This window comes from Penicillium robsamsonii, assembly GCF_028829455.1.
Source record: "Penicillium robsamsonii strain IBT 29466 chromosome Unknown utg000006l_segment0_segment0, whole genome shotgun sequence".
Lineage (NCBI taxonomy): Eukaryota > Fungi > Ascomycota > Eurotiomycetes > Eurotiales > Aspergillaceae > Penicillium > Penicillium robsamsonii.
The window spans coordinates 631,478-655,314 of NW_026643224.1; the positions used below are offsets into that span (position 1 = coordinate 631,478).

A 23,837-nucleotide genomic window follows, 5' to 3' on the forward strand; every position below is an offset into this window, starting at 1 on the left:
TTTTTACAGATGTATTGTGTATTGTGTATTGTCTCTATTGTCTATAGTCCCGTCCCACCAGATCTTGCTAGCAACTTCAATAACCCGAGAAACTGACAGTTGTACACCAAGGACTTTGGAAAAGATGCAGAAAGAAGCGAGCCACTTGAAGGTGGCTTCAACTACTTGTTATTATCTCAATCTCGTTGTACATTATTTTCAAGCTCCAACGCCATTCGTCCATGCTCAAGGCCTAGCCGTACATACCACCAAAAAAAAAAAAAAGAAAGGAAAAGAAAATCAAGCTAGCCAAGAAAAGAAAATAAGTCATACAATGGAGAATGCTGTCTCGTTACCAAGCACCAGCGTCAAAATCGAATCGGGACAGGTCCTTCTGTGAATCTTCGACATCTTTCTTTGCTTTCATGCGCATGTAGAAAATCGGACAGTCACGAGATGAGCAGATGACCTCACAGTGAAGACTACCTTGGCATCGCTGGCACTGAGTCCACAGCCGCCCGAATCGGACCTCTAGATCGGAGACCTTAGTAAGGGTTTTAGTGTAAAGTTCACCGAGGCGGGGGCGGCAGTTCGAGCAGACAGCGCCCTCCATCTCGTCCTTGCTAGAAAGGGGCTTCTTGCAGCCCATGCAGGTCTGGGTCTTCTTGGCGAACTTCATCAGTCCGCCCAAGTTCGACGCCGCTTTGGTGATAGACCGTGTGTGCTCGCCAGTGAGCAACTGGCCTGCCTTCTTCTCACCCAAGATGGGCTCGAAGATACGGTTGAGTGGGTTTGTAAGCTGATTATCGAGGTAGTATTTGGTGTCAATGGGAATGTTGTTTTCTAGAACGAAGATGGGATCTTCTGCTCGTTCGTAGCCCTTGGAATCACTGGCACCCTTGATCATGACGTAAGCCACACGGTCACCAAGTGTCGGCGCAGAACCTGCGTCACGCTTGTGCATGCGCTCAGCCAGTTCAACGTGTGCCTGCTTTCCTGCATAGTCCTCTTTGCGTTTTGACAGCGCTTTTGTGATGACTAGTTTTGACATATCAATCTTGTTCTGGAGAAGATCCGAAATGGTGGCTTTGACGTAGCTAGATATTATGTTAGTTTGTTGACAGCTTGGTTTGAGGGGTGTCACAACTTACTCTTGGGCACCATCAAGGTCTCGGTCAATCAGAATTTTGTTCAACACCGTTTCAATGACATTCTGAACCATCAAGCAGTTATCACGTCGAACAGTCTCAATACCCTTCGTGTCCATCTTGTCGGCTTTGTTGGGGTTTGTCCAGTACAGTCCAGCGTATCGCTTCTTGTTGATCAAAAGATAAGGGAAGTATACTTTCTCGAATTCAAGCTTGATGGGGCTGATGAACTTGGAAGAGACAAAATCGGCGGCTTCTTGGCCAAGCTTCATCGCCTCTGCCAGTTCAGTGACGCCGAATTTAACCATAACGGAATCGGTGTCACCGTAGATAACTTCAGCATCATGAGAGTAGCCGTTGGCGATGGTGTAGCGTGCTTCTACCTCTTGCTTTGTCTTCTCAATCATCTGGCGGCCGTAACTGGTCGTACTACTGGCAATGGGAAGACAAGGCAGCTTACCCACTGTGGCACCTGTCAAACCGTAAACACTGTTTGCGCTGATCTTCAAGGCGAGTTGACGACCGTTCAACACTGCCTTTTTGAAAGAATCAGTCTCGGTAGCCAACTCCTTTTTTGCGCGCTTTCTTGCCCCCAGCAGCTCTTCGAGAATCTGGGACAAAAGGCCTTTGCGAACTTTGGTTGTGCAAAACATGTCTCCGTTTGGAGTGACGATGTAATCTTCGTCCTTCTTCAGGTTCAACTTCTCAACACTGCTCTTGTTGAGCAAAGTCGTGTAACAGAGGTTGTGGGCTTGAATAATTGAGGGGTACAGTGATGCGAAATCGAGGGTTGCAACGGGCACACCATAGTATCCTCGCTTCGGCTCGATGACAGTAGCACCTTCGTAATCTTGCTCGTCCTGTGACTTGGAATTGGGAATAACGAGTTGCTGCTCTCGGGCTTTCCGGAACAGCTGACTGATGAACTTGACCTGTTGTCCTCGAGACAAGAGGAAATTAAACGGCACACCCGTGACTCTTGCCATTTCTGTGTAGTTGACCAAGCACATCAATTTGTCCATTAATCGTTGTGGTAGATATGCATCTTTCAGACAATACACTGCCAGTCGTCGTCTCGAATCGGGGGTACCGTTGAACAGCTCAGTAATCATCGTGTGGTGGACGTCTTCCTTTTGCTCCTTCAAAAACTCGTAGGATACGGAATTAAGGGTGTAACTTCTCAACTGGTGATCTCTTTGGACCAATTGGAGAAGATCAAGTTGAATTCTACCGTTTGTATTCGTCGCCTTCGTGTCGCGGTTGCCCATTTGCTTGCTCGAAAAGTTTGCATCCTTGGCTTCTGTCTTGAAACCTTTCAGTCTGGTCCAATAGGGGAACCCAGTGCATTTCAAATGTTTGGCCCGATCGAGTAGATATGGGAAATCAAAGTTGGCAATGTTGTATCCTATAATAACATCGGGGTCCACCTTTTCCACGAAATCGCGCCAGGCGTCGAGCATCTTCTCTTCCTTTTGAAATTCAAGGATTTGGGTATTGACGATGAGACTGCAGGTATCGAGGACAAAGACGTTTCTGATGAATGGTTTTGTTTCTCCGTATCGAGTAACAACGTTGGCGATTTGGATAACAGGGTCCATATTAGGCTCCGGGAAGATACCCTTCCTCCCGGCACACTCAATATCAAAGGAGAGGACGCGAAGAGGTGCCATTTTAGCCCATTCTCCATTTGGTGGATGAGCTACCATGTGGCGATAGTCGACACTGGCTTCGATTTGGCAGTTGGACAATCGTTGATTCTGTGCAAGAAGACGATATTTCCCAGCCATTGCCTCGACCCAAGCCATCCCAGCCAGCCCAGTGTCGATCATAAAGCGCAAAAGGTATTGAATACTGTCGAATGTGAGGATTCCATCTGCGCCGCTCCACATGCCCTTGTAGTTCATGCTTCCACTGCCAGTCTCCAACGCACTTCGCAACCGAGCGGCCATTTTTGGCTCAGTGACCGTAATTTTAATATAATAACTCTTTTGGTTTCCTTGAAATCCGTAGATATTCTCGCGCATTGTGAGTTGGACGGACGAGATCGCAGTGAAGCTTTGGCCTAGCTTTTGCTCTAGGAAATGTTTGTAAGGGTCGCAATCCGCTTTGGTGAAGCTGACAGGAGCAGCGATGTAGAGGTAGTGTTCAAAGCCGGTAACATGAAGGCAAACCGATTGTCCGGTCTGGGAATGTGTTAGATACGGAACTGCAGCGAATGGCAAATATATTTACCTCGGTAACACCGAAAAGTCGAATAGCAGGCTTTCCCATGAGCATTGCTTCTTCCGCGTCAATCTGCTGGAAACAGATGTTTTCCTTGGTTTCATCGAAGTCAGCAAGCGGGGGACGCTCCCATTGCTGGTCCTTCTCCGAGTTGTTCCCCTTCAAGTCGCCGATATCCTGCGTCAACTTTTCCAGTACCTCCTCCTCGAATTGACTTTTCTGTGGTTGAGTCGAACCAATCTTTCGCCGGACGGTCTGTGAGGAGGGCGTAAACTGCACAGATGGTTCATTGTCGAGTTTCCGCTTCTTGAGAGCGCTATCAGATTTCAAGATACCGTTGGAATTATTGGCCGCGTCGCCCAGCACCCGTTTCTGGGGAGGGATGGTAGCTTCAGGCATGGCGGCAACTCAGAGGCCGAGGCTGAGCAAGTCACAGTCAATTTTGTGATAGAAAAGAGATGGGGTGAGCGGGGATTCGTAAACTCGAGAATGTGTTAGGCGGGCAACTCCTAGTGAAAGTCGCGGTGTCGCGCCTTCGACGTGACGTTTACGCGTGTGAGTCACGTGTGATAAGATAAGCTAAATTGAAAGATTCGGGGTGATCTGATTGGTCAAATGGTCAAAAGGTCAAGGGTAGGTATACATCCATGGATGTTTAGCTCTCGATGTTTCTTTTTTTTATGGAATTCTCGTGTTATACTAGAAACGCCAGTGATATATGTATGTTATATAGAGAGCTACATTGAGTATATAGGGCCTTTGATATTGTTGTATAACTTCGAGATCCGCCAAGTTCACGGGTTCGGAAACGGATGACTCGCCTCCCTGGGCTTGGCATCGAATAACTCCAGGGCTTTATCTTAAGCCAAGTCTTTGTCTACTTCACGTTTATTTGCCAATTTCCTTGTACGGTCTCAGACTCTACCCAACACACCTTCGATTATTCTGCCAAGAGCTGCATGCCCCACGCCCTGCTAAAGACATCCTCCTAGTAGAACCCGATGGAAGCTTGAGTCAATGACCGCCCCGAGATTCTATGACATGTTTACATCTTTTTGATCTCAAGCTCAACGTGTCATCTCCGTCTGAGGGATAACTGACACCTGTTTATTCCTGTTCATTCTTTCAGTTTCGTGTCATTGCCCTGATCAAAGAGCTTCCATTTTTACTGCGGGGCAACATTCAGCCCAACTTTCCGGAGGCAGCACGACTTATACCGACCTATGGACCTATCCTTCTTTCCCTCTCTTTTCTTCTTTTGAAATTATCTGTGTACTTCACCTCTCGTCAATGGCGCCGGCACAGTGCTGATTCAATTCTTCATTACGTGTGTTATTTGAATGAAAAGTGTTATCAATATGTCAATGTTCCGATCAGCAGCAGAAATCTCATCGTCGGACTCGGGTCTCGACTCCGATTCAGAAGAAAGTCAAATCCAGGAATCTGGGTCATCAACTCCTCGACATGCTGCAGAGAATCAATCCCGCAGCCCGAGGAAGGACAAGACCAAGCGAGTTCCGATAGACTCGGATTCTACAGATCCAGACTCTTCGATTTCTTTCGGCGATAGATCAGCAGAGCCACAGGGCCTGGTTGATGTAAATGTTGATCAACATGCAAATGTGATGACAGCCGCCCTCTTGGAATTTTACTGTCAGAGTCGAGCAGCAGACATTCTCAATGCGCAACGTGGCTCAAATAAACCATTCAGTCGACACAGCCCCGAAGCTCAGTACCTTGGTAAGAAGCTATACAAATTCAAATCACAGTTCCTGTCAGCCCATGGTATCTTAGCCGATGGTATTGACAGAGAGGAGATGGGGCCAAGCAGACAGAGTTATCGGGATAACCTTGACTTGCTTGGTATATCTGCCCTCGAGGAGATGAATTTCCATGAACCCCACGCACGCTCTCCCGCAATTGGCTCCGGTGAGGATCTTGCCTTAATCACAAAAGCTTGGATTAAGAACCCCGGCGTTGAGGACGCAGAAAGTCCCACTCTGTTCCGGCGAAACACCGAACCAAATCCAGCGTGTAGGAAACGGCTTCCTCCTGGTAATAAGGTGGATTTTATTCCAACGGTTCCCCGTGCGACAATGAACCTCCCCAATCCCTCGATTCCCCTGTTTGGTAGTTCGCCTGTAGGGGTTTCGCTTTTCCATTCTCCCACAGCCCCGCCGTATAATCAGCTGTCGAGATATTCCGTCGAATTCCAGGAGCTCAAGATCTTGGGCCGCGGGTCCTTCGGCGAAGTATACCACGTCACCAACCACATTGACGGACAAGACTACGCCGTCAAGAAAATCCCACTCAGCCAAAGACGACTTGAACAGCTGCAATTTGGAGGTCAAAATCAACTCGAGGTTATCATGAAGGAAATTCGGACACTTGCCCGCCTTGAGCATACGAACATCGTTCGATACTATGGGGCATGGGTCGAGCAGGCCCATCACTCACACCCACCTCCGACCGAATATCCTTCTCATACTGCATGTGATGAGTCGCAAAACAACGTGTCTTCTCCGGATATCCAGAATGAGTCAAACATGGGAATCGTCTTCGGGTATTCTGAAAGTTCAGATCCCGAGTCCGCGTCAAGCTCTCTGCCCGAAGATCGTAGCTTCGCCGAGAGCATTCAACGCTGGGACAGCCATGCAACTAGCTCATCTCATCGGTCAAAGAAAAGTTCACGGAGGGGACTGGATGAGGAAGATGATGACATTGAATCCATTCCTCGGACCTTTGACGGGAATACTTCTGTTGGCCAAACATCCACTTTTGGAGATACTGATGATATCTTCACTGATGGTCTAAGTCAAGACCAGTCTAAGCTTCAAGTTCAGCCCCGTTCCCGGCCTGGTCAGCAACCCCCCGCGGTCATTCTTCACATTCAAATGTCACTTCATCCTATTTCGCTCGGCGCGTATCTGAACCCCCAAGCCGCTCCGAAATATGATGGATGTTCGCTCGCCAGACGCCATTGCTTCCACCTACTGCCCTCACTAAAGCTGATGATCGACATTGTCTCGGGTGTTGAGTATCTCCACTCCAAGGGAATTGTGCATCGTGACTTGAAGCCTGCAAATATCTTCCTGTGTGCACCAGAGAACAGCACAGCAGACATATGCACCACGTGCAGCTCTGGCGAATCTTCTCCCATCCAGTTCTGTCGTCCTCGCATCGGGGACTTTGGTCTCGTGGCAGACATCTCCCACATTAATGAGGCGGCACAGGGTACTATGACACCATTCCAAGAGGGACCAAATATACAGCGGGTGGTTGGAACCGAGTTCTATCGTCCTCCAGTTAATCTATCTGCGCCTCCAAGTGACCCGAGCTCACCGGTGAATTACTTTGACGAATACAAAATCGACGAAAAGCTCGATGTTTACGCCCTTGGCGTCATTCTCTTCGAGGCTGTTTATCGTTTGAACACAAAGATGGAAAGACAATTCGTCTTAAATGACCTGACTCGCGGGTCAGGCCAGGATCCGTCTGAGCGCACCATTTTCCCTGCAGACTTTGCCGCTAAGGTTGACTATGGCTCGGTCGTGCTAGACGATGGAATCACAGTCGCGGATTCTCTCATAACATATATAAAAGGAATGTTGGACCCCAAATCACAACAACGGTGGACTTGCCAGGATGTCAAGGAGCATTTGCGGGCGATGAAGAAAGCCGTTCGACGATACGAGGAAACGCAGGAAAGGGACAAGGACCAATGAGTTTGATTTCTAATACCATATACCCAAATAATAATGATAAAAATGCATAACTCCCCTCTATGAAGCACAAAATGAATATCAGTTCGGGTGCGCCACAACAGGTCTGGCCGCAGTATATTTCTTTATGAGTAATACATTAATATCACCCCGATTTTCTATCCTACGTTATACATAAACAGGTTGCCTACGTAGTTTCTTCTTTTGAAAGGGGGAAAAGGAAGAAAGTATCAAAAAAGGACTACTAAAAAGACTACACAAGGCCGTATAAGTGACTATTCTTAAGCTCAAAAACTACATACTATGTACATGTAAATCTATTCCTTGGTCAAGTTCTCGAAGTCTGAGTGATTGAATTGAGCTTAATTATATTCTCTTCAAATTCCATTCTATAAACTCAGTATACTTACAATCGAGGAATTCACTACGGCAAACCTGTTATGGCGCGCACAGGCTGAAGATCAGCATGCGGGCCTCGGCCATAGCTCTCCCCATATTCTTCACAGGCGACCGAGCTTGGTCTTCCCCGCATAAAACGAGCTCGAACCTCCAAATGGTTAAATAGTATTCCATATTCCATATCAAATAGCTACATACTCATCCATAAGCTCTAAATACTACCTCATAATGGCCGATGCTCTCCGCCCAGCAACAGCTCCATACAGCGAGCCCCTTCTCCCACAACTAGATATCCGCAATCCATACTATACAGATCTACACCACAATCTGCGTGCTACCGTACGTGAATATACCGACACATACATCTCCCCATATGCCGCAGAGTGGGAAGAAGCAGGCCTAGTCCCCGAAGCCGTACGCCGACGCCATTGCAAGCTGGGCTACAGCATCGTTCATCCCCTCACAAGCGAGGAAGACTCGGCCAGTCTCTCTCTGCCTGGGGATGTCCCGCGCGAGAAGTGGGATACGTGGTGCTCGCTGATTGTATCGGACGAGCTCACGCGCGTGGGATATGTTGGTGTGAGTTGGGGGCTTGGTGGTGGTAATGCGATTGGATGTCCGCCTGTTGCGCGTTTTGGGAATGCTGAACAGAGGAAGAGGTGGCTTCCTAATGTTGCGAAGGGAGATATTAGATTTTGTTTGGGGATTACCGAGCCGGATGGTATGTGAATGATTACTTTTGGTGGAAGTATAGCGTCCTAAGGAGATGGGTTGCTGACTTTTTTTTTATTTTAGCGGGCTCTGATGTTGCCAATATCAAGACTACGGCTCATCGGGATGAGAATCATTACATTGTGAATGGGGCGAAGAAATGGATTACCAATGGTATCTGGGCTGACTATTGCACTACTGCTGTTAGGACTGGTGGTCCTGGCAGGTCTGGTATCAGCTTACTTGTTATCCCCTTGGCTACTGCTGGGGTAACTCGTAGGCGTATGCATAACTCGGGCGTGAATGCCAGTGGTGGGTGGTTCTTTTTCAATACGACCCTGTGAAGACATGCCAATTAACACAACTAAAGGTTCAACCTTCATCGAGTTTGAAGATGTGCGCGTCCCTGTCGAGAACCTCATTGGTCAAGAGAATAAGGGATTCCATCTTATCATGTCGAGTGAGTTGCCTTAATCTCTAGACTTTAATCGGCTACTAATCTTTCCTTCAGACTTCAACCCAGAGCGCCTTTCCCTTGCTTGTGCATCTTTGCGGCTCGCCCGAGTCTGTGCCGAAGATGCCTACAACTACGCCATCCAACGCGAGACATTTGGATCACCACTGATTGAAAAACAAGCAATCCAGTCCAAGATCTTCAAATTTGGCCTCATGATCGAGCCAGCCTATGCGTTCATGGAACAGCTTGTGAATATCCTCGAACTTACCAAAGACCGTCCTTCAGACGATGTCAACATTGGCGGTATGACTGCACTGCTTAAAGTCATGTCGACCAGAGCTCTGGAGAAGAGTGTTCGAGAAGCACAGCAGATTATGGGAGGTGCGGGCTACAACAAGGCTGGGAAAGGTGCTAGAATTGAGCAGATTAGTCGCGATGCTCGGGTTCATGTAGTCGGTGGCGGAAGTGAGGAAATCATGGCGGGATTGGCACTGAGAGAGGAGACAAAGGCGATTCGCACTCGGCGAAAGGCGCTTGAGAAGAGACGGTCTAAAGTATGAGAGAAGAAGGGTACCCGTGGGAATGGAGGAACTGGGCTATAAGCGTGTGTATGTATTGAATCAGACAATTCTAAGACGAAATATGGCCCACCCACATTCGAGAATTAATGTATTAAATAGAGGCAAGAATATTTGGTGGCTTATGCGGCCTTGTGATATCTCTTTGGTAGTATTTTCAACTGTCTTTTCAATGGTCCTTTCGATATTTTGTTTCGGTGTCTTTCTTTAAGATATTTTCTCCTCTTTCTACTATTATAGGTAGGTAGATGACAGAAAGAAAGCAGTAAGAGGCTTCGTGAAAACAGCTTTTAGATGTATAACCTGAGATAACGATGATGCTATAAGGATATGATTAGGGTCCACGGGTATTGTCAAGAAACGCCAAAAAAGCCCAAGCCACAAGCAGACACTCTATCAACCCTATTGAATAGTATAAGGCTTTGCATTCATACCAAATATCAAATGAGGCCTCTCAGCAGCAATCTTAAGAACAGTCTGCGCAAAGACCGAGTTCGCCCACGAGAACCAAGGACGGGTATAATCCTTGATGTTGGTAACATTGATAGATTCGTGAACAAGCCCAAGCAGGCTAGAGTTACGAACGAGATTGAGGTTCTCAATAATCTCAGCATCGTCGTCAGAGGTCATAGCTTGAACAAGTAGAGACATGGGCCAGGCGTTCTCAAGACCAGCGTGTGGACCACCGATGCCGTGGAACTCCGGACCCACCAGGTAGTACGGGTTAGACGCTTTGTTGGTGATCATTTTGCGAGTATTCTGGTAGACGGGGTCTGATTTGTCCACGAAGCCGAGGTATGGCAATGAGAGCAGTGAGGGGATGTTGGCATCGTCCATGAGAATACGTGACCCGTACCCGTCAACTTCGAATGCGTAGACATCTCCATATTTGGGGTGTTGAACAATGCCGTGATCGCGAACTGCCTTGGCTAGCTTGGTACCGCGTTCCTGCAGGTCTGCAACCAGATCTGCAGGCCCACCAGCTGCCTTGATCACTTTCGCTGTCTTTTGGAGCTGTACAGACATCATGGCATTGGGTGGAATGAAGAAGCCGAGGATCGTAGCATCATCACTTGGCCGGAACGCGCTGCGAATTAGGCCGGTCTCGCTATTTAGCGGGTTTCCAACACCAGCTAGGTTGAGGGTTTCAGTGCCAATGGTAGTCTGTCGCTGGAACGTGTACTGATTTTTGATGAATTGACCCTGGGTATTGAATGTGGGCTGAGACTCCACGTCAATCGTTTTCAGCACAGTTTGCAACGCTTTGTACCATCGGTCGGTCAAGAACTCAGTTGAACCAGTATTCTCATGGAACTCAGTGCCTAGCTGTAGGAAATGGGCCAACGAGTCAAGTTCATACTTGCACTCAAATACAAAAGACTCGTCATATGCAGGATGCACAGTATCCTTTTGGGTACTGGCTTCCGGCTTGATACCGCTGAGAGCCGGGGGCTGGAAAGCATTGCAGTAGGGCGACTGGATGACGAACTCGGACTGGGTGTTGATAGCACCTAGGATGAGCGAGTAAAGACCCTTGTCCTTCGCAGCCAGTGTCTGGTAGTTTGTGAGCTGGTTTGTTGAGTCACGTAGCCACTCGGCGTTGATATCGCCCGTCACGACGAAGGTATGCACTCCGGTCCATTGTGCACCGTCCCGCTTAACATTGGTGCCGGATGTTGATCCGTTTGTATGCCATCGTATTGTAGTATCTAGGGTATTCGGAAATGCATTTCGGAATATCTGGGCCAGATCTTTATCGACTAGACGCGATGTGATATCGTCAATGACCCTCTCCACAGCAGGCGATGAGAATGTCCGGCAAGCCTCCGCAGGTCGCTGAAAGGGAAGGTCCAAGGGACCACCACTGTATGGAGGGCTGTAACATTATATCCTTGCTTAGCAAATAGTCGGCACATCTCGATGGGTATAGACACTCACTGCGGTGTTGATGCATAGGAGGTGTAGTCTGGGCAGGCCCGTCGCAAGATGGCTGGGTTGTCTCTCTCTGGGAGGGCGCAGGCCTGGAGGCCCAGCAGAGCAACTGCAAGCACAGCAGGAGTACTCATGGCGCAAGTGTCAAGTCAGAAGAAATGGACGGACTTGCACTGCTACATGGAAGAAGGCCGAGGTAAATAAGAGGGGATGTATGTCGATCCCAACCAGACAGGGATACATTCCACATCACGCATACAATTTGTCCGTGTTCGCAAGTACATTTTGAGCTACATATCCCTCTATAGGAACTTTGAGATAATTATCTCGGAAGTATAGAAAGTACACGGCGAAATCGAGGTGACATCGGTCAAGACACGATGATACTCTTCTCCACAAGTGCGGAGAAGATCGACATCGCGGGATTTCCATTTTGGGCGGATATACTTGACAGGGGAATGGTGTGACTTCAGTGTTATTAGATATCTGTGCTTTTACGAATTCTTTGTAACAAATTCTACAGAGATCACTTCTTTCCAAAGAAAGACATGATATTACCCTGTCCCGCAGCTTTGCCAGCCTTCTTGGGAACATTGACTGCAGGCTTCTTCTTAGGCACCGGCTCATCTTCAGAGAAAGACTCCCACGTCGCCTCTTCCCGAGTAACTGCATAAAATTAGTATATGTGACCAAACGAACGGGCCTCGGCGGGATGCACGGACCTAAGTATCCTTCTTCGTCCTTGACCGTCTTCTTCTTCATGACTTGTCGCTTGCCTCGCCGCCGCCCGCCTTGCACGGTCACTTCTTCTTTAAGTTCGGCGGGCTTAGATGGTAGGGGTTGCTCAACAGGCGTGGGCTCCCGTGGCTCCTCATCGGCATCGGGCATTTCTTCATCTGCATCCATGTCAGTTAAATCATTCTTGGAGATGCAACTTGGAGGTCCGGACATACCGTCAGCCTCGTCGTCGTCATCATCCATCATCCTCTTGAGCTTTTCCTCGCGCTCTTTCCTGTTTTCACGGTTTGCTGCGGCTGCTTTGTCGGTACTATCAGGGAACAATTCTTCTGCCTCCTCTTCAGATGCATCATCAAGCACAACTAGAAAATGTTAGCTAATGTATCAAAGCCAAGTGGAGTCAGCTAACCATCTTCTGCACTCGGTGCGGCCTGTAGTCAAAGTTAATATAACAAGATCAGAAAAAAAAACGCAGCACGAGTGATTCTACCAACCGGTTCTGCGGGAGCTGATGCCTTTGTCTTTGGCTTTGCCTTGGCAAAAGAGCTGAAAAGATTGCCATTGCCTTTTTGCTTGGCTGGGGCTGTTTTACCCGAAGGCTTCGAGGATGCCTGGGAGTTGGCAGCAGAGGATGGCTCGGACTTCGGTTCATCGGACTTGGCAGCTTCCACCTTCGAAGAGGATGCCTCCTTTTGTAGTGGCCGTTTAGCGGGCACCGTTGACTCAATCGAAGGCTTCGATGCCTCGGCAGCAGGCGCCTTCACAGCTGGAGCTGCAGGTGGTGGTGGGCGCGCACCAGTCCTCCGCTGGAACATAAATCATTAGACAACAATAGACCTGTCGAAGTAATGGGCGACCTACCTTCACGTTCCGATTTTGGATCATACCCCATTGCTTCCCAAACTCCAATGGGTCCTCCTGCCCGTGTGTTCTTGCAATCTCCCGATTGGAATCAACCAACACATTCAAATCCGGTAGAGCTGTAGGCTCAAGACTGTAGACATGAATTGTCGATATCGACTGGAACGTCGATTTCGCATCTGCTCGACTCATTCAGTAATCAGCCCATCACCGAGATCCATGAATCTGCGTACCTTCCAAGTCTTCCTCGCGTGCTAACACGATGGAGGTAGTGCGGATTGAGTCCGAGTCGGCATCTTGGTTCGGCATTGAGCTTGGCAAGTAGGGGCTACTCTCCATCATATCATCATCATTGTCCGCATGGCCGTTCGTAGGGGCCGGCTCGGGTGCTTTCTGGATACCGGAGATGACGTAGGTTGCGTGGACGGTCTGGGGCTTCTTCGCGTTCTCATTGCGGTGAAATTCAAAAAGGATTCTGTGCAACGGAGTATCAGTATCAGTTCCAACTCCAATTTCCATTGTTGCGAACGCAGAACGTACTGTTTGGCCCGATTAGCGTGCACTTTGAGCGCGCGGCTCAGTAAGCGATATGTGACCTAATTCTGATAAGCTCCTATTTGTCTGAGGGGTGTGATAAAATCATACAGGGCGTCGCTCATTGAGCACATTCTCAGCCAGATATAACTTCGAGTCCATGGTTGCTGTTGAAGTGCTTAGGAGTTGCTCCGACGCGTTCTCAACCACTTAACGCGTATCAGTCAGCGGGTCTTGGCATTTGCGGTCTCTTGCTCAAGCGGCTCTCCACTCACATTATTATCCTCTTTCATTTGCTGTCGCCGGGCGAATCCGGTTGGAATTTCTACAGAAAAGAACTAGAGAGCTCAGAGTTTAGGTTTCAATTCAATGGATCAGTCGTTCGAGCTTCCCGATTCCACCGATTGGTTGGCAACGCCACTTTCACTACTTGCGCCGTTCGAATCCTCATTACGATGTCAAGTCTGCAAAGACTTCTTCGATAACCCCGTTATTACTTCCTGCAGTCATACATTCTGCTCGCTGTGTATTCGCCGTTGCCTCAGCGCCGAAGGCAAGTGTCCAGCATGTCGGAGCTCCGACCAAGAGCTCAAGCTACGTCGCAATTGGGCAGTGCAGGAACTCGTCGACGCGTTTAAATTGGCACGACCTAGTGTACTGGATCTTGCGAGGAGGGAAAATGCGCGCCTCGCTAGAGGAGAAGAAGAAATAGAAAAGCCGGCCCAGAAGAAGCGGAAGGTCAAGCAGGTGGAAGAGGAGCTCCATGTCCCAGAAACAAGTTCGCAAGGCCGACGGACTCGCTCTCAAAGATCCACAAATAGCTCGGCAGAAGAGGGAGCTATTCCTCAGATCGTGCCCGAGGTCATTGAGGATAGTCAGGACGATGAAGAATATATGCCCGGTATGACGCTTTTATCACACGAATACCAGACCCGTCTAATCGCCTCACAGAAGATGGGTTGGTTGCTTGCCCAATATGCTTCCGAAAAATGAAGGAAGAGGCAGTGTTTCCACACCTGAACGTGCACCAACAAGAAGAAGAGACGCCCAAAAAATCCCCTACGAGGCCAGCATCTTTCGGGTATGTAAATTCTATTGCATAAGTCAAGAAAATGGCGCTAATTGGACGACAATAACAGGTCATTAAAAGGCACATCCCAACGAGGCCTCACCCTCCCCGGAAAACAGCCCGAGCGGCTTCCGGCTATAAACTACTCCATATTAAAGGATAACTCACTGCGGAAGAAGCTCCGAGATCTCGGAATCCCGGACTGGGGGCAGAAACAGCTCTTGCAGAGACGTCATACCGAGTGGATGAACTTGTGGAATGCAAATTGCGACTCCAAACACCCCAAGTCTAAGCGGATATTGCTCCAGGAACTGGAGGTTTGGGAACGCACGCAGGGTGGACATGCGGCGGTGCCGTCAGCATTCACCTCTTCCAATAATGTGATGCGCAAGGACTTCGATGCCAATGAGTGGTCAAACAACCACGATGATGATTTCAAGCGTTTGATCGCAAATGCGCGTAAAAAGAGCGAGGCGCAAGTACGATCGACTATCCCCGAAGCATCTTCGTCATCTGCACGCCAGGAGGGTGCTGGTTTACCCGTGAATGGTGCATGCGTTGAGCTCAACCCAGACACCGATGCTAATCATGTCGTTGATCTATCTGGGTGATCTCAAAACAAGTCACATTGAACTTGAATTGAGAAGCACCCAAAAGTGAAAATTGTTCTTTCACGCAAGGCAAAATCTCTCGCCCACAATTTGGGGGGTATCAGTTTGCTTGCATCGGGCGGTCCTCGACAGACATATTAGAGAGCCGGTCAATAATATTATCTGCCAGCTCCGACTCCGCATCATTGGCCGCACGTGCTCTGCGGGAAGCCTCGTCGGAGGTTTGCTTGGCACTGTCCAGTTCGGCAAGCCTTCTCTCGGTGACTGCTGCCTCCTCTTTCTCTCTTGCCTCTCTGTCGCTCTTCTCCATCGCCGCAAGCTCATCATCAATCTCTCCCTCATCAATGGCGGGGCCGGCCTCGTTCATGATGCTTCCAACCTCATCCACCTTGGTCATCTCTTCGCGCAATTCTTCAACAATGTCCTCAACCCTCTCAGCACCGCCGATTTGAGTATGCAGACCGCGAAGCACACCGGTGCTTGCCTGCATGACCTGCACTATTTCCACCTGGCCGGCAGCTTGCTCGATCTTTGAGTAAACCTCCTCGAGCTGCATGAGGGTGTTAAACCTTTGCTGGAGGTTGTGTTCGGCCAGCTTCTTGGAGCGCACAGCGGACAGCGCTGAGATACGGTTTTTGTTCGCCAAGGCCGTTTTTGCAGACGCATTCAACTCGGCGATCTTTGCTTCCAGGCTCGTGACCTGTTTCGACATCGTCGACACCAACGTCTTGATAGATGCAATAGTTGTGTCTTGTTGAGTGATTTCCCCTGATTCACCTGCGGATTTGAATTTGATTGTCTAGTCATCAATCAAGTCAGCATCTGGATATTTTGGCCATGTATATATAGTCCAACTTACCTTGCCATCATATGCAATAGCACCGCTATCGCGAGACAAATAAAGCAACAAGACATCGAAATCCACATCTGATAATTCCGTAGCATCGTTCAGTATGCCCGCAAATTCTTGAACAAAGCTTTCCCTAGAGTAAATAAGGTCAAGCTTGGTTGGGTTGCTGCCCGTGGCTTTCTTGACTACTCGGTCTGCTGCTTCCTGAAGGTTCTCTACCAAAACCAACTCCTGCACCTGCAGCTTCGGAGCCGAATCGCTCTCGGAACCTATGACAAGTCCCTTAAGCTGCTGAGCTCCCCAGCTCATGATATTCCAAGGACTCAAAACTCCGGGATCAATTAGCTTCCATTGACTCTTCTTTTGGAAGAGCCCGGCAGTGGACTTGTAAACTGGCAATGGAATCATTGAATTCTTGCGCACTGCCTCGTCCTGTCACCCCCATGGTTAGCTTGACAGCTCTGTTATCCAAAAAAAAAAGATAGTAAACTCACAAATACAGTACCCAGAGCTACGGGTCTCCCCCACTCCGGACTCTCTAAATCCCGGAGCAGCGACTCATCCGTCCGCAAAATGAGGTGGTCTGTCTTCTTTCGTTTTGCGGGTGATGTTCCACTTTTAGCTGATATCGTGGAGCCGGAACGTGCGCGCACACCGCGTGAAGAGGTATAGCCCCGGTTTGCGGCTCGGTTGAGTGCCTGTTGCCATGCGGCGACGTTAACAGCGTAGCCGTCGGGGTTTGTCTTCTTCTGAGGTGTGAAGTCAGAGTAGAGGGAAGGTAACCGATTTCTAAGGATATGATATTGAGGGTAAGCGTGGTATTCTTTCTCCGTTTTGGTGGGCTTTATCTCTCTTTGAGACTTGGTCTTTTACCTTCGGAATGCTTCCTCTTGAGTGAGAATATATTTCAGTAGTTCGCTCATCATGCAAAGGTATGCGGAGAAATTATACGACTCGCTCTAAGCAAATAGACCCAACCTTGGAAGTTGTGTTTTTGGGAGTGGACCTCGCAGACAAAGCAGATGGGGTCATCTGCGCATCCACTCCGGCTTTGACAGCTTTATCGATAAGCCACACGTGATGCGTCCTCCATGAGTTTGACGGAAAGTACGGTACTTTTTTGCCCTAAACTGAGTACATATATTCTCTGATATTACTTGAATGCGTGCTCGGATGTGAGCTGACCGGGAATTATTCCCGAGCTGTCCAGGACTACATATAGATGTACTACTATACTCCATACTCCAAGTAGACAGTTGAACGCAGCTCCCAGGGAAGAGACAGTATATATTACATTAGACATTAGCTACTTAAATTGGGGTTTGAACAGGCTTGTATTCTATGGTTATATGTTTGCTATGATCAGGTATTAAAGCCATAATGAGTCTAAGCTCGTTCAAAGTCATCACTTGGTGGAATCCCAGGGTCCAGAGACGCCTGCGTTGAGTTGAGAGTTCCGGCATCCAGCTGCACAGGAAGCCCAATCAAAGACCGGCGATGATGGCGCATGTCGAGCTTCTCGCTGGTCTCCTCAGTGCCCAAGGGATCCTCGCTAGCCGGTTCATCCCGGGCATCGAATCCCCTCGATTCAAGATATTCAACCTTGACAGCATGGCGCAGATTATCAACAAAGTTTTGCATCTCAGACATAGGGAACGCCCCATCAGCCTGCAGAACGTCAGCATAGAGACGCTCGGCCTCTTCTAAACAAGCCGAAGCTAGGGTTGGTTGCCCAGCTTTGAGCCATTGGTCGGCAGCAAGCATGCTCCACATGCCGGCTTTTCGGCGACGTCCACCCCATTTCGCTGCTCCGATTGGTGTTTTGGAAGCATAGCAAGCTGCTACCCTTTCGGTGTATAGGATCTGACCCACTGGGCCTACAAGACCAAAGTCCATGACCCGCATGGCCCATTTGGCTGCGCTCTCGGTGGCTGACCCGCCACGAGACTTGAGAAGTTCAACCGCTAGGGATAAACAGCGCAGTGCGTGTGGTGCGTCTGAACAACGTGTGAGATAGGAGTAGCAAGCAGTCTCGAACATTTGGTCGACGCTTTCAAGCTTAATTTTGGCTGATGTGGCCAATGGATTGAGAAGCATGCTGACAGCGCACATTTCGTGGGCACCAGCATGGTACTTCCAGGCTTTGTCATTGCCAAAATCGGATCGAATCATGTCATATGTGGACGTAGCTAGCTTCCAATCGCGGAGCATGAACGCAAAGTCCGCCATCTTTCGCAAGATAGCCTCCTGGGAGTCTGGACTATAAGAATGTTGTGCTGGATCGTAGTTCCCGCTGTTGCCACCCGACGGGCCTCCAATACTTGAACGTGAGCTTGAACCGAAGCCAGCCCATCGCCGAGACATCGACATAAATCTGCCACTTATACCACGCCTCCGAGATGCAACCTGGTCGTTCCAGACAGCTACTTTATTTTCCATGAAGGGAATGACGGATTGCACCACAAGTTCTCGGGTGAATGCCCTAATCGCAGTAGCATCGGAGCCAAAGAGATATGGCGTGCCATCAGTGCCGAGGTCAACCAAGGCTTCTGGCGGAAAGTTAGCTTACGTCTGAATATGTGGCGGTGAAAACTTGCCTGCTTCACCTGCTCCCGACAAATGCTCTGACGGCGAGAGCCATTCGCACTGGGGAACTTGCATGCTATCATCGTCTGTCACCACACACTGGCTGCTCCGAAGTCTTAAAAGATGACAGTGTAGCCCAAAGTGGCGCTTCATTTGGTCATAAAGCTTGATAGATTCCGTGATATCGTCTCGTTCTTCGTCATGAACTAAAACGTAATACCGAAGATACTCCTGGTTGACCCATTCGGGTAACTGTTGGGATCCAGTGGTACCATCAGCATAGAGCTGCCTGAGTGTCTCTAACGGAGCTGAGTTGCGCGAGCTGATGGCTATTACATTGGCTACTGGGTGGCCAAATGTCTCATGGGGGGCTGTAGGTGCCGAACACAGCAGTTGTTGCAAAAACGACTTGCATAATGGAGTTGTTGCAGGGAATCCCAAAACATCCTTTGTCCGTACAGATGCACCAAACGTGCCATCCGACGAGTCTAACTGCTTGGTCAACACTTCTTCCATCTGCACCAGGGGCCCAGAGTCTCGACTGGCTGGAGCCCTGCCGATCCCTTTGAAATCGACAAAGCGCACTCCATAGTCCTCCCAGGCACGACTTGAGCCTATACTGTCCCTGATCACTACCTTTCCGGAAACTGTTTCTCCAAAGGGCCGGACCAACTCCCAAAATCCCCCCTTGAACCCCTTACTCCGCACCAAATTATCGGTATCCTCGGAGGCATGGACTGCGATCGTGGGTGAGAATGACCGAATAATTGATGTTCTTGTATCATCTGATCCATCACCCCTTCCATCAAAAGGCGAACCGATTGATGACCTTGCTAATTGTGGGGTGGAGGATCTCCCAGCGCGCGAGTGCGACGAGCCAGATCGTATCGGTAAGTCGGCGATCGTGGTTGAGAGGGGGGCGGCGATGAGACCGATTGGGATTCTGCCAGTTCGGCATCTAAAGATTGAGTTGTTTCATGCTCCCCGGGGTATCGTGATGGTGATGTGGATGCGACTCGCGCAACGCCGGGAGAGAAGGACGGCGGAGGTTTGACCGGAGCAGCATCTCCGGGCGATGTCATGGGCGGACACCTGCTGCTTTGTGCAGATTTAAAGCGAGTGTAGTTGATCGACAGGCCCCATAGACTGGTAGATGAGGTCGAACGAGGTGTAATAGAGCGAGTGGCGGCTTCACGGAGGTGTTGTTGGGGGAGAAAGCCAAGTCGACCGATTCGGGCCGATAAGCACTGACACGACAACGAAATAAGAGCGACAGATCCTGTGGACAGGTTGGGCACTAAAGCCTTTCAAGGTCGCTGAGGATCGTCTTGCCAATTATAAATACAACACAGAGTACTTTCAGGTAGAGACTGATGGTCGATCTCTCTAAGTGGTGATGCAAACCACGTGAGGGCCATTCTTATCGACAATCAAACTGACTCATTTTCTTAGAGCATCTGACCTGGCTATGTTCAATGAAGTTGCGCCCTTTCGTGTGTTTATTTAAGGCTTCTGGTCTTCCTTCAGCTAAAGCTCCACTTGCCCGCACTCTAGCGAGAAGAGCTGGTCAAATACACCCGTTTCAACAACATCTACCCCTCCGAACCTACTCTGCACCAGTACCTCGTCGCACGTCCATGCGCAACCCCGAATCGGACCCAGACTTCGCAGAACGAGTCAGCAAGAGGCGACGCATTTCTTCCCCGACGCGGGAAGACTCATATGCAACCATGAGCCCCGCCATGCCTGCCATCGAGCTCACTCCGCTTGAGAGCACCCTACGAACCCTACTCCTCGATGTCGCACAATACATCACCGAGAAGAAAACCACCGCAGGAGGCAGCGATATGGCAGGCCACTCCGAAACTGTTTTGCGCTTTACAGGCGGGTGGGTCCGGGACAAACTACTCGGAGTCGAGAGCCATGATATCGACGTGGGCATCAGCAACATGACGGGATACCAGTTCGGTATGGCCCTGAAAGACTACCTGGATGTTCCCGAGCATCTTGAAAAGTACAAGAAAAACCTTCCAAATGGGGAAATGCACGACGCCATTGTGAGCCTTCACAAAATCGAGGCCAACCCAGAGAAGTCAAAGCACCTCGAGACCGTCACAACCAAAATTTTCGGCCTGGATATCGATTTGGTCAATCTACGGAAAGAGACATACACAGATGACAGTCGCAATCCTCAGATGGAGTTCGGTACCGCTCTCGAAGACGCTCTGAGACGCGACGCAACTATCAATGCACTTTTCTACAATCTTAATGAGTCACGGCTGGAAGATCTCACTAAGAGAGGGCTGGACGACATGAAGAAAAAAATTATTCGATGCCCGATGGAACCATACCAAACCTTCAAAGACGACCCACTGCGTGTGCTTCGATTGATCCGCTTTGCGAGCAGACTGGGTTACCAAATCGACCCCGAAACCAAAGCCGCGATGAAGATTGAAGATATTCGCGAGGCGTTGAAGCTCAAAATCAGTAAAGAGCGAGTGGGAGCCGAGCTGGAAAAGATGCTGCGCGGTGAGTCATTGCGATTTCCCAGGACTTTATATTTCTGACGAGTCATATCTTATATCTTAGGCCCTGACCCTCGTGGTGCATTGGAGCTCATCGACCGACTCCAACTGTTCTCCACTATCTTCGCTAATCATCAGGATGAAGTCAAGGCGGATACATCGACATGGCCACTTGCCTACAATACTATGGCACGATTGCTGCATCCAGAGGCTGATAATAGCGAAGAGGTCCGGGCAGTCACTAAGCGCGTTCGGAATATCCTATTCCGCGACGAGACTACCATATACTACGCTTGGATGATTACAACCTTTGCTCCCTGGACTTCCATCCCCGCCCGTGCCGGGAAAGGATCCAAACCCGTGCCCCCACGAGCTGTTGAGGTTGGAAGAGATAGTCTTCGTACTGACAACAAGACCCTCAATGCGCTCCGCGCTTCTGCGCTACATTACAAGGAAACAATTGCGACCAAAAATGCACTTCTCGCCAACGAGATGAGTGGAACACCGGCAGAAATCCGACAACGCGTTGGATTGCAAATGCGGTCGTGGAATAAGGACTGGAAACTTTGCATTCTCCTGGCTATCATGCAAGAAGCCATGGCACTCCGTGACTTTGCAGAAGGTAAACTCCATCCCTTGATGATCACATTCCAATTCTCACAATGTGTAGTTGTCCGTGAATACGACCAGTTCCTTGCGTACATTGTAGAAAGCGACCTGGAGGGCGTTTGTGACCTCAAGCCCATTGTAAACGGCGACGAAATTATGAAAAGTCTTGGGGCCAAAAAGGGACCCTGGATGTCCAAGGCAGTTAACATGGCTCTGGAATGGCAACTTCTTCATCCTGATATCACAGAGAAGGAAAAAGTGCTGGAGGAGATCGTGGGTCGACGAGCAGAATTAAAGTGAGGTCCAAACTGAAGATCCGATGACAAATGAAAACACCATGCCCTCGCGGACAACTTAACTTTGTTTACAACTTCTTCTCTTCCATATTTTATTATAAATATTCTTAATCATGGATAAATTGCGCAAAGAAGCCCGAGAGGCTCTCGTGCAGAACCCTGGCAAAATGCCAATCGGTTTCTTCCCCGCCGTTGCGGCTGCGTCCAAAAATGATTTGGCTCAATTATGGCAGGACGTCGCTTCCTACGATCACTCGACACATTTGAATGTATGTTTCTATCGATTCAATCAAGAAAAACAAACTAATCCTTCTAGCTTTGCGAGAGCCTGGTTACTGTGACCAGCTATATCGACTACTGGGATGGCATGCTGCCAAATGACCAAGGCTCGCGACCCTTAAAACCAGCTGAGGCCAAAGCCGTGAATAACTTGTTCGACTGGGCCAGTGCTGCTGCTCTACCTTCATCGGATTTCGCAGTCGATTTTGATGAAACTGCCGAGATTTCAGACGGTAAGTTCTTCTATAGACATGTCAAGCTTTTACTAATTGTGCCCCACAGATGTTATCAAAGCTCAGAACGAAAGTCGATTTAGATCTGAGCTGGCTCTGGAACTGCTTCTGGTTTTGAACAAGCCCCTCGCAGGTCTGCCAAATGGCAAGCCAGAGAATGCGGCGGACATCCTTCTCGCAGGGGCATGTTTTGCCAACAAGCAAAATCCATGGGCCACATCAGAGAGCTACAATGCGGCATCGATGCTCATGAGCGTATGGGTTCAAGACACTCGTCGCGGCAATACATTCTGGCCTGCTATCGACTTCATCCTCAGAGAGAGGATTAGGCCTCTTTTCGCAAAGACAAAAAATCCCGCCATCACTAGTGCCGGCCGCAAGAACTTCCATCCTCAGACTCAACCCCGCTTCGGTGGAAGCGATCCGGATGCATCAGCAAAGCCTTGGAAGAGCACCGGTGTATACGTCGTGTCTGTGCTGTCATGGATCCTCTCACAGTACCAACCAGACGACAAGACAGAATTCGAAGCGCATTTCCAGCTTTTCGTACCCACTATCCTAGCAATGGTTGACGACAACAAGCTCCCATTCAAAACAAAAGGCTGTGCCCTAGTCACTCAACTGCTGCAACCGATCCAAAAGAGCGGCTCCGGCATCCTCCGACGAACAAACCTCACCTCCGTCTTCGAAGACGCCGTCACGCCGTGTCTTCTATCCCTCCCATCAATCACACCCGAGGATAGATCCCTCGACCTACTAGGAGAAGCATACCCAGCCCTCCTCTCCACCCTCAAAACCGCCTACAAAGGCCCCTCCCAATCTGAAAGGGATAAAGAAGCCTACACTATCAGCCTCGCCAAAATCCTCCGATCAAACCTCATCTCCTCATTCCACCACGTCAGCTCCGGCACTCCAACCTCCGGCTCAGCCGCATCCTTCCCACACCCCCGTCTCTCAACCTTCCTCCTAGAAAAGATCACAGTCGTCGTCAACGAGTTGGGAATACACACTACCAAGTATCTCCAAGAACTCATCCCGGTCCTCTACACCACACTATCAAACCCCTTCGGAACTGCTCACCCTCCACTCCTGCTTACCGCAGCAGTAGCTACACAAGCGGTGATCAAAAACGCTCACCCACGGATCTGGCGCTGGCGCGGTGAGATCCTGGGTGGGCTGAGTTCGTGCTGGCTCCATATTGCCGAAGATAGTAGGGATTCCGCTGAGCTGTCGAAAATAAAACGCGAGTTGCAGACTACGCTTCAAGTTTTGAAGCTTGTTTTGCTGAATCCTGTTGCTATTGCGACTGGTGGCCCAGAGCCGGAGCAGGTGCAGGTCAAGGAAAATGCGGGAAAGGAGTTCCAGGAGATTGTTGATGCGGATGCAGAGCTTAAGGGACTTTTTGCTTGATCGTTACTGGCAATCTTTTTCTGGGAGGTTATTTAGAAACAAGCTTATAACAATTATGACAAGAAGAATAGACGGGCCCTTATGCGG

At 49.3% G+C, this 23,837-nt stretch overlaps 10 protein-coding genes across 10 annotated transcripts; 5 read left to right on the plus strand and 5 right to left on the minus strand.

The window, feature by feature from the left end:
* Nucleotides 1-331: 331 nt before the first annotated feature.
* N7447_009965 (DNA-directed DNA polymerase delta POL3) lies at nt 332-3,749 on the minus strand (the record flags this gene model as incomplete). Its single annotated transcript, XM_057234227.1, has 3 exons — nt 332-1,076; nt 1,131-3,310; nt 3,360-3,749. 3 exons carry the CDS (start codon nt 3,747-3,749, stop codon nt 332-334), a joined length of 3,315 nt encoding a protein of 1,104 aa, XP_057081511.1.
* A 959-nt stretch (nt 3,750-4,708) lies between these two features.
* On the plus strand, nt 4,709-7,075 carry N7447_009966 (putative protein kinase; the record flags this gene model as incomplete). Its single annotated transcript, XM_057234228.1, has 1 exon — nt 4,709-7,075. One exon carries the CDS (start codon nt 4,709-4,711, stop codon nt 7,073-7,075), a length of 2,367 nt encoding a protein of 788 aa, XP_057081512.1.
* A 624-nt stretch (nt 7,076-7,699) lies between these two features.
* Nucleotides 7,700-9,199, plus strand: N7447_009967 (acyl-CoA dehydrogenase family protein; the record flags this gene model as incomplete). Its single annotated transcript, XM_057234229.1, has 4 exons — nt 7,700-8,192; nt 8,267-8,494; nt 8,553-8,642; nt 8,694-9,199. The coding sequence occupies 4 exons, from the start codon at nt 7,700-7,702 to the stop codon at nt 9,197-9,199; spliced, it is 1,317 nt and encodes a 438-aa protein (XP_057081513.1).
* Nucleotides 9,200-9,619: 420 nt separating this feature from the next.
* N7447_009968 (glycoside hydrolase family 125 protein) lies at nt 9,620-11,283 on the minus strand (the record flags this gene model as incomplete). Its single annotated transcript, XM_057234230.1, has 2 exons — nt 9,620-11,093; nt 11,156-11,283. The coding sequence occupies 2 exons, from the start codon at nt 11,281-11,283 to the stop codon at nt 9,620-9,622; spliced, it is 1,602 nt and encodes a 533-aa protein (XP_057081514.1).
* Nucleotides 11,284-11,675: 392 nt separating this feature from the next.
* Nucleotides 11,676-13,267, minus strand: N7447_009969 (uncharacterized protein; the record flags this gene model as incomplete). Its single annotated transcript, XM_057234231.1, has 7 exons — nt 11,676-11,815; nt 11,872-12,045; nt 12,103-12,249; nt 12,297-12,318; nt 12,382-12,693; nt 12,749-12,927; nt 12,982-13,267. 7 exons carry the CDS (start codon nt 13,265-13,267, stop codon nt 11,676-11,678), a joined length of 1,260 nt encoding a protein of 419 aa, XP_057081515.1.
* A 384-nt stretch (nt 13,268-13,651) lies between these two features.
* On the plus strand, nt 13,652-14,962 carry rad18 (E3 ubiquitin-protein ligase RAD18; the record flags this gene model as incomplete). The annotated part of the gene is made up of 3 exons (XM_057234232.1): nt 13,652-14,183; nt 14,234-14,363; nt 14,422-14,962. 3 exons carry the CDS (start codon nt 13,652-13,654, stop codon nt 14,960-14,962), a joined length of 1,203 nt encoding a protein of 400 aa, XP_057081516.1.
* A 100-nt stretch (nt 14,963-15,062) lies between these two features.
* On the minus strand, nt 15,063-16,735 carry N7447_009971 (putative vacuolar sorting protein SNF7 family protein; the record flags this gene model as incomplete). The annotated part of the gene is made up of 4 exons (XM_057234233.1): nt 15,063-15,761; nt 15,822-16,244; nt 16,307-16,601; nt 16,686-16,735. The coding sequence occupies 4 exons, from the start codon at nt 16,733-16,735 to the stop codon at nt 15,063-15,065; spliced, it is 1,467 nt and encodes a 488-aa protein (XP_057081517.1).
* Nucleotides 16,736-17,198: 463 nt separating this feature from the next.
* On the minus strand, nt 17,199-19,480 carry N7447_009972 (TRAPP III-specific subunit 85 family protein; the record flags this gene model as incomplete). Its single annotated transcript, XM_057234234.1, has 3 exons — nt 17,199-18,361; nt 18,419-19,135; nt 19,273-19,480. The coding sequence occupies 3 exons, from the start codon at nt 19,478-19,480 to the stop codon at nt 17,199-17,201; spliced, it is 2,088 nt and encodes a 695-aa protein (XP_057081518.1).
* A 555-nt stretch (nt 19,481-20,035) lies between these two features.
* Nucleotides 20,036-21,832, plus strand: N7447_009973 (tRNA adenylyltransferase; the record flags this gene model as incomplete). Its single annotated transcript, XM_057234235.1, has 2 exons — nt 20,036-20,927; nt 20,988-21,832. The coding sequence occupies 2 exons, from the start codon at nt 20,036-20,038 to the stop codon at nt 21,830-21,832; spliced, it is 1,737 nt and encodes a 578-aa protein (XP_057081519.1).
* A 109-nt stretch (nt 21,833-21,941) lies between these two features.
* N7447_009974 (Tti2 family protein) lies at nt 21,942-23,750 on the plus strand (the record flags this gene model as incomplete). The annotated part of the gene is made up of 3 exons (XM_057234236.1): nt 21,942-22,097; nt 22,145-22,340; nt 22,390-23,750. 3 exons carry the CDS (start codon nt 21,942-21,944, stop codon nt 23,748-23,750), a joined length of 1,713 nt encoding a protein of 570 aa, XP_057081520.1.
* Between the last annotated feature and the right edge of the window lie 87 nt (nt 23,751-23,837).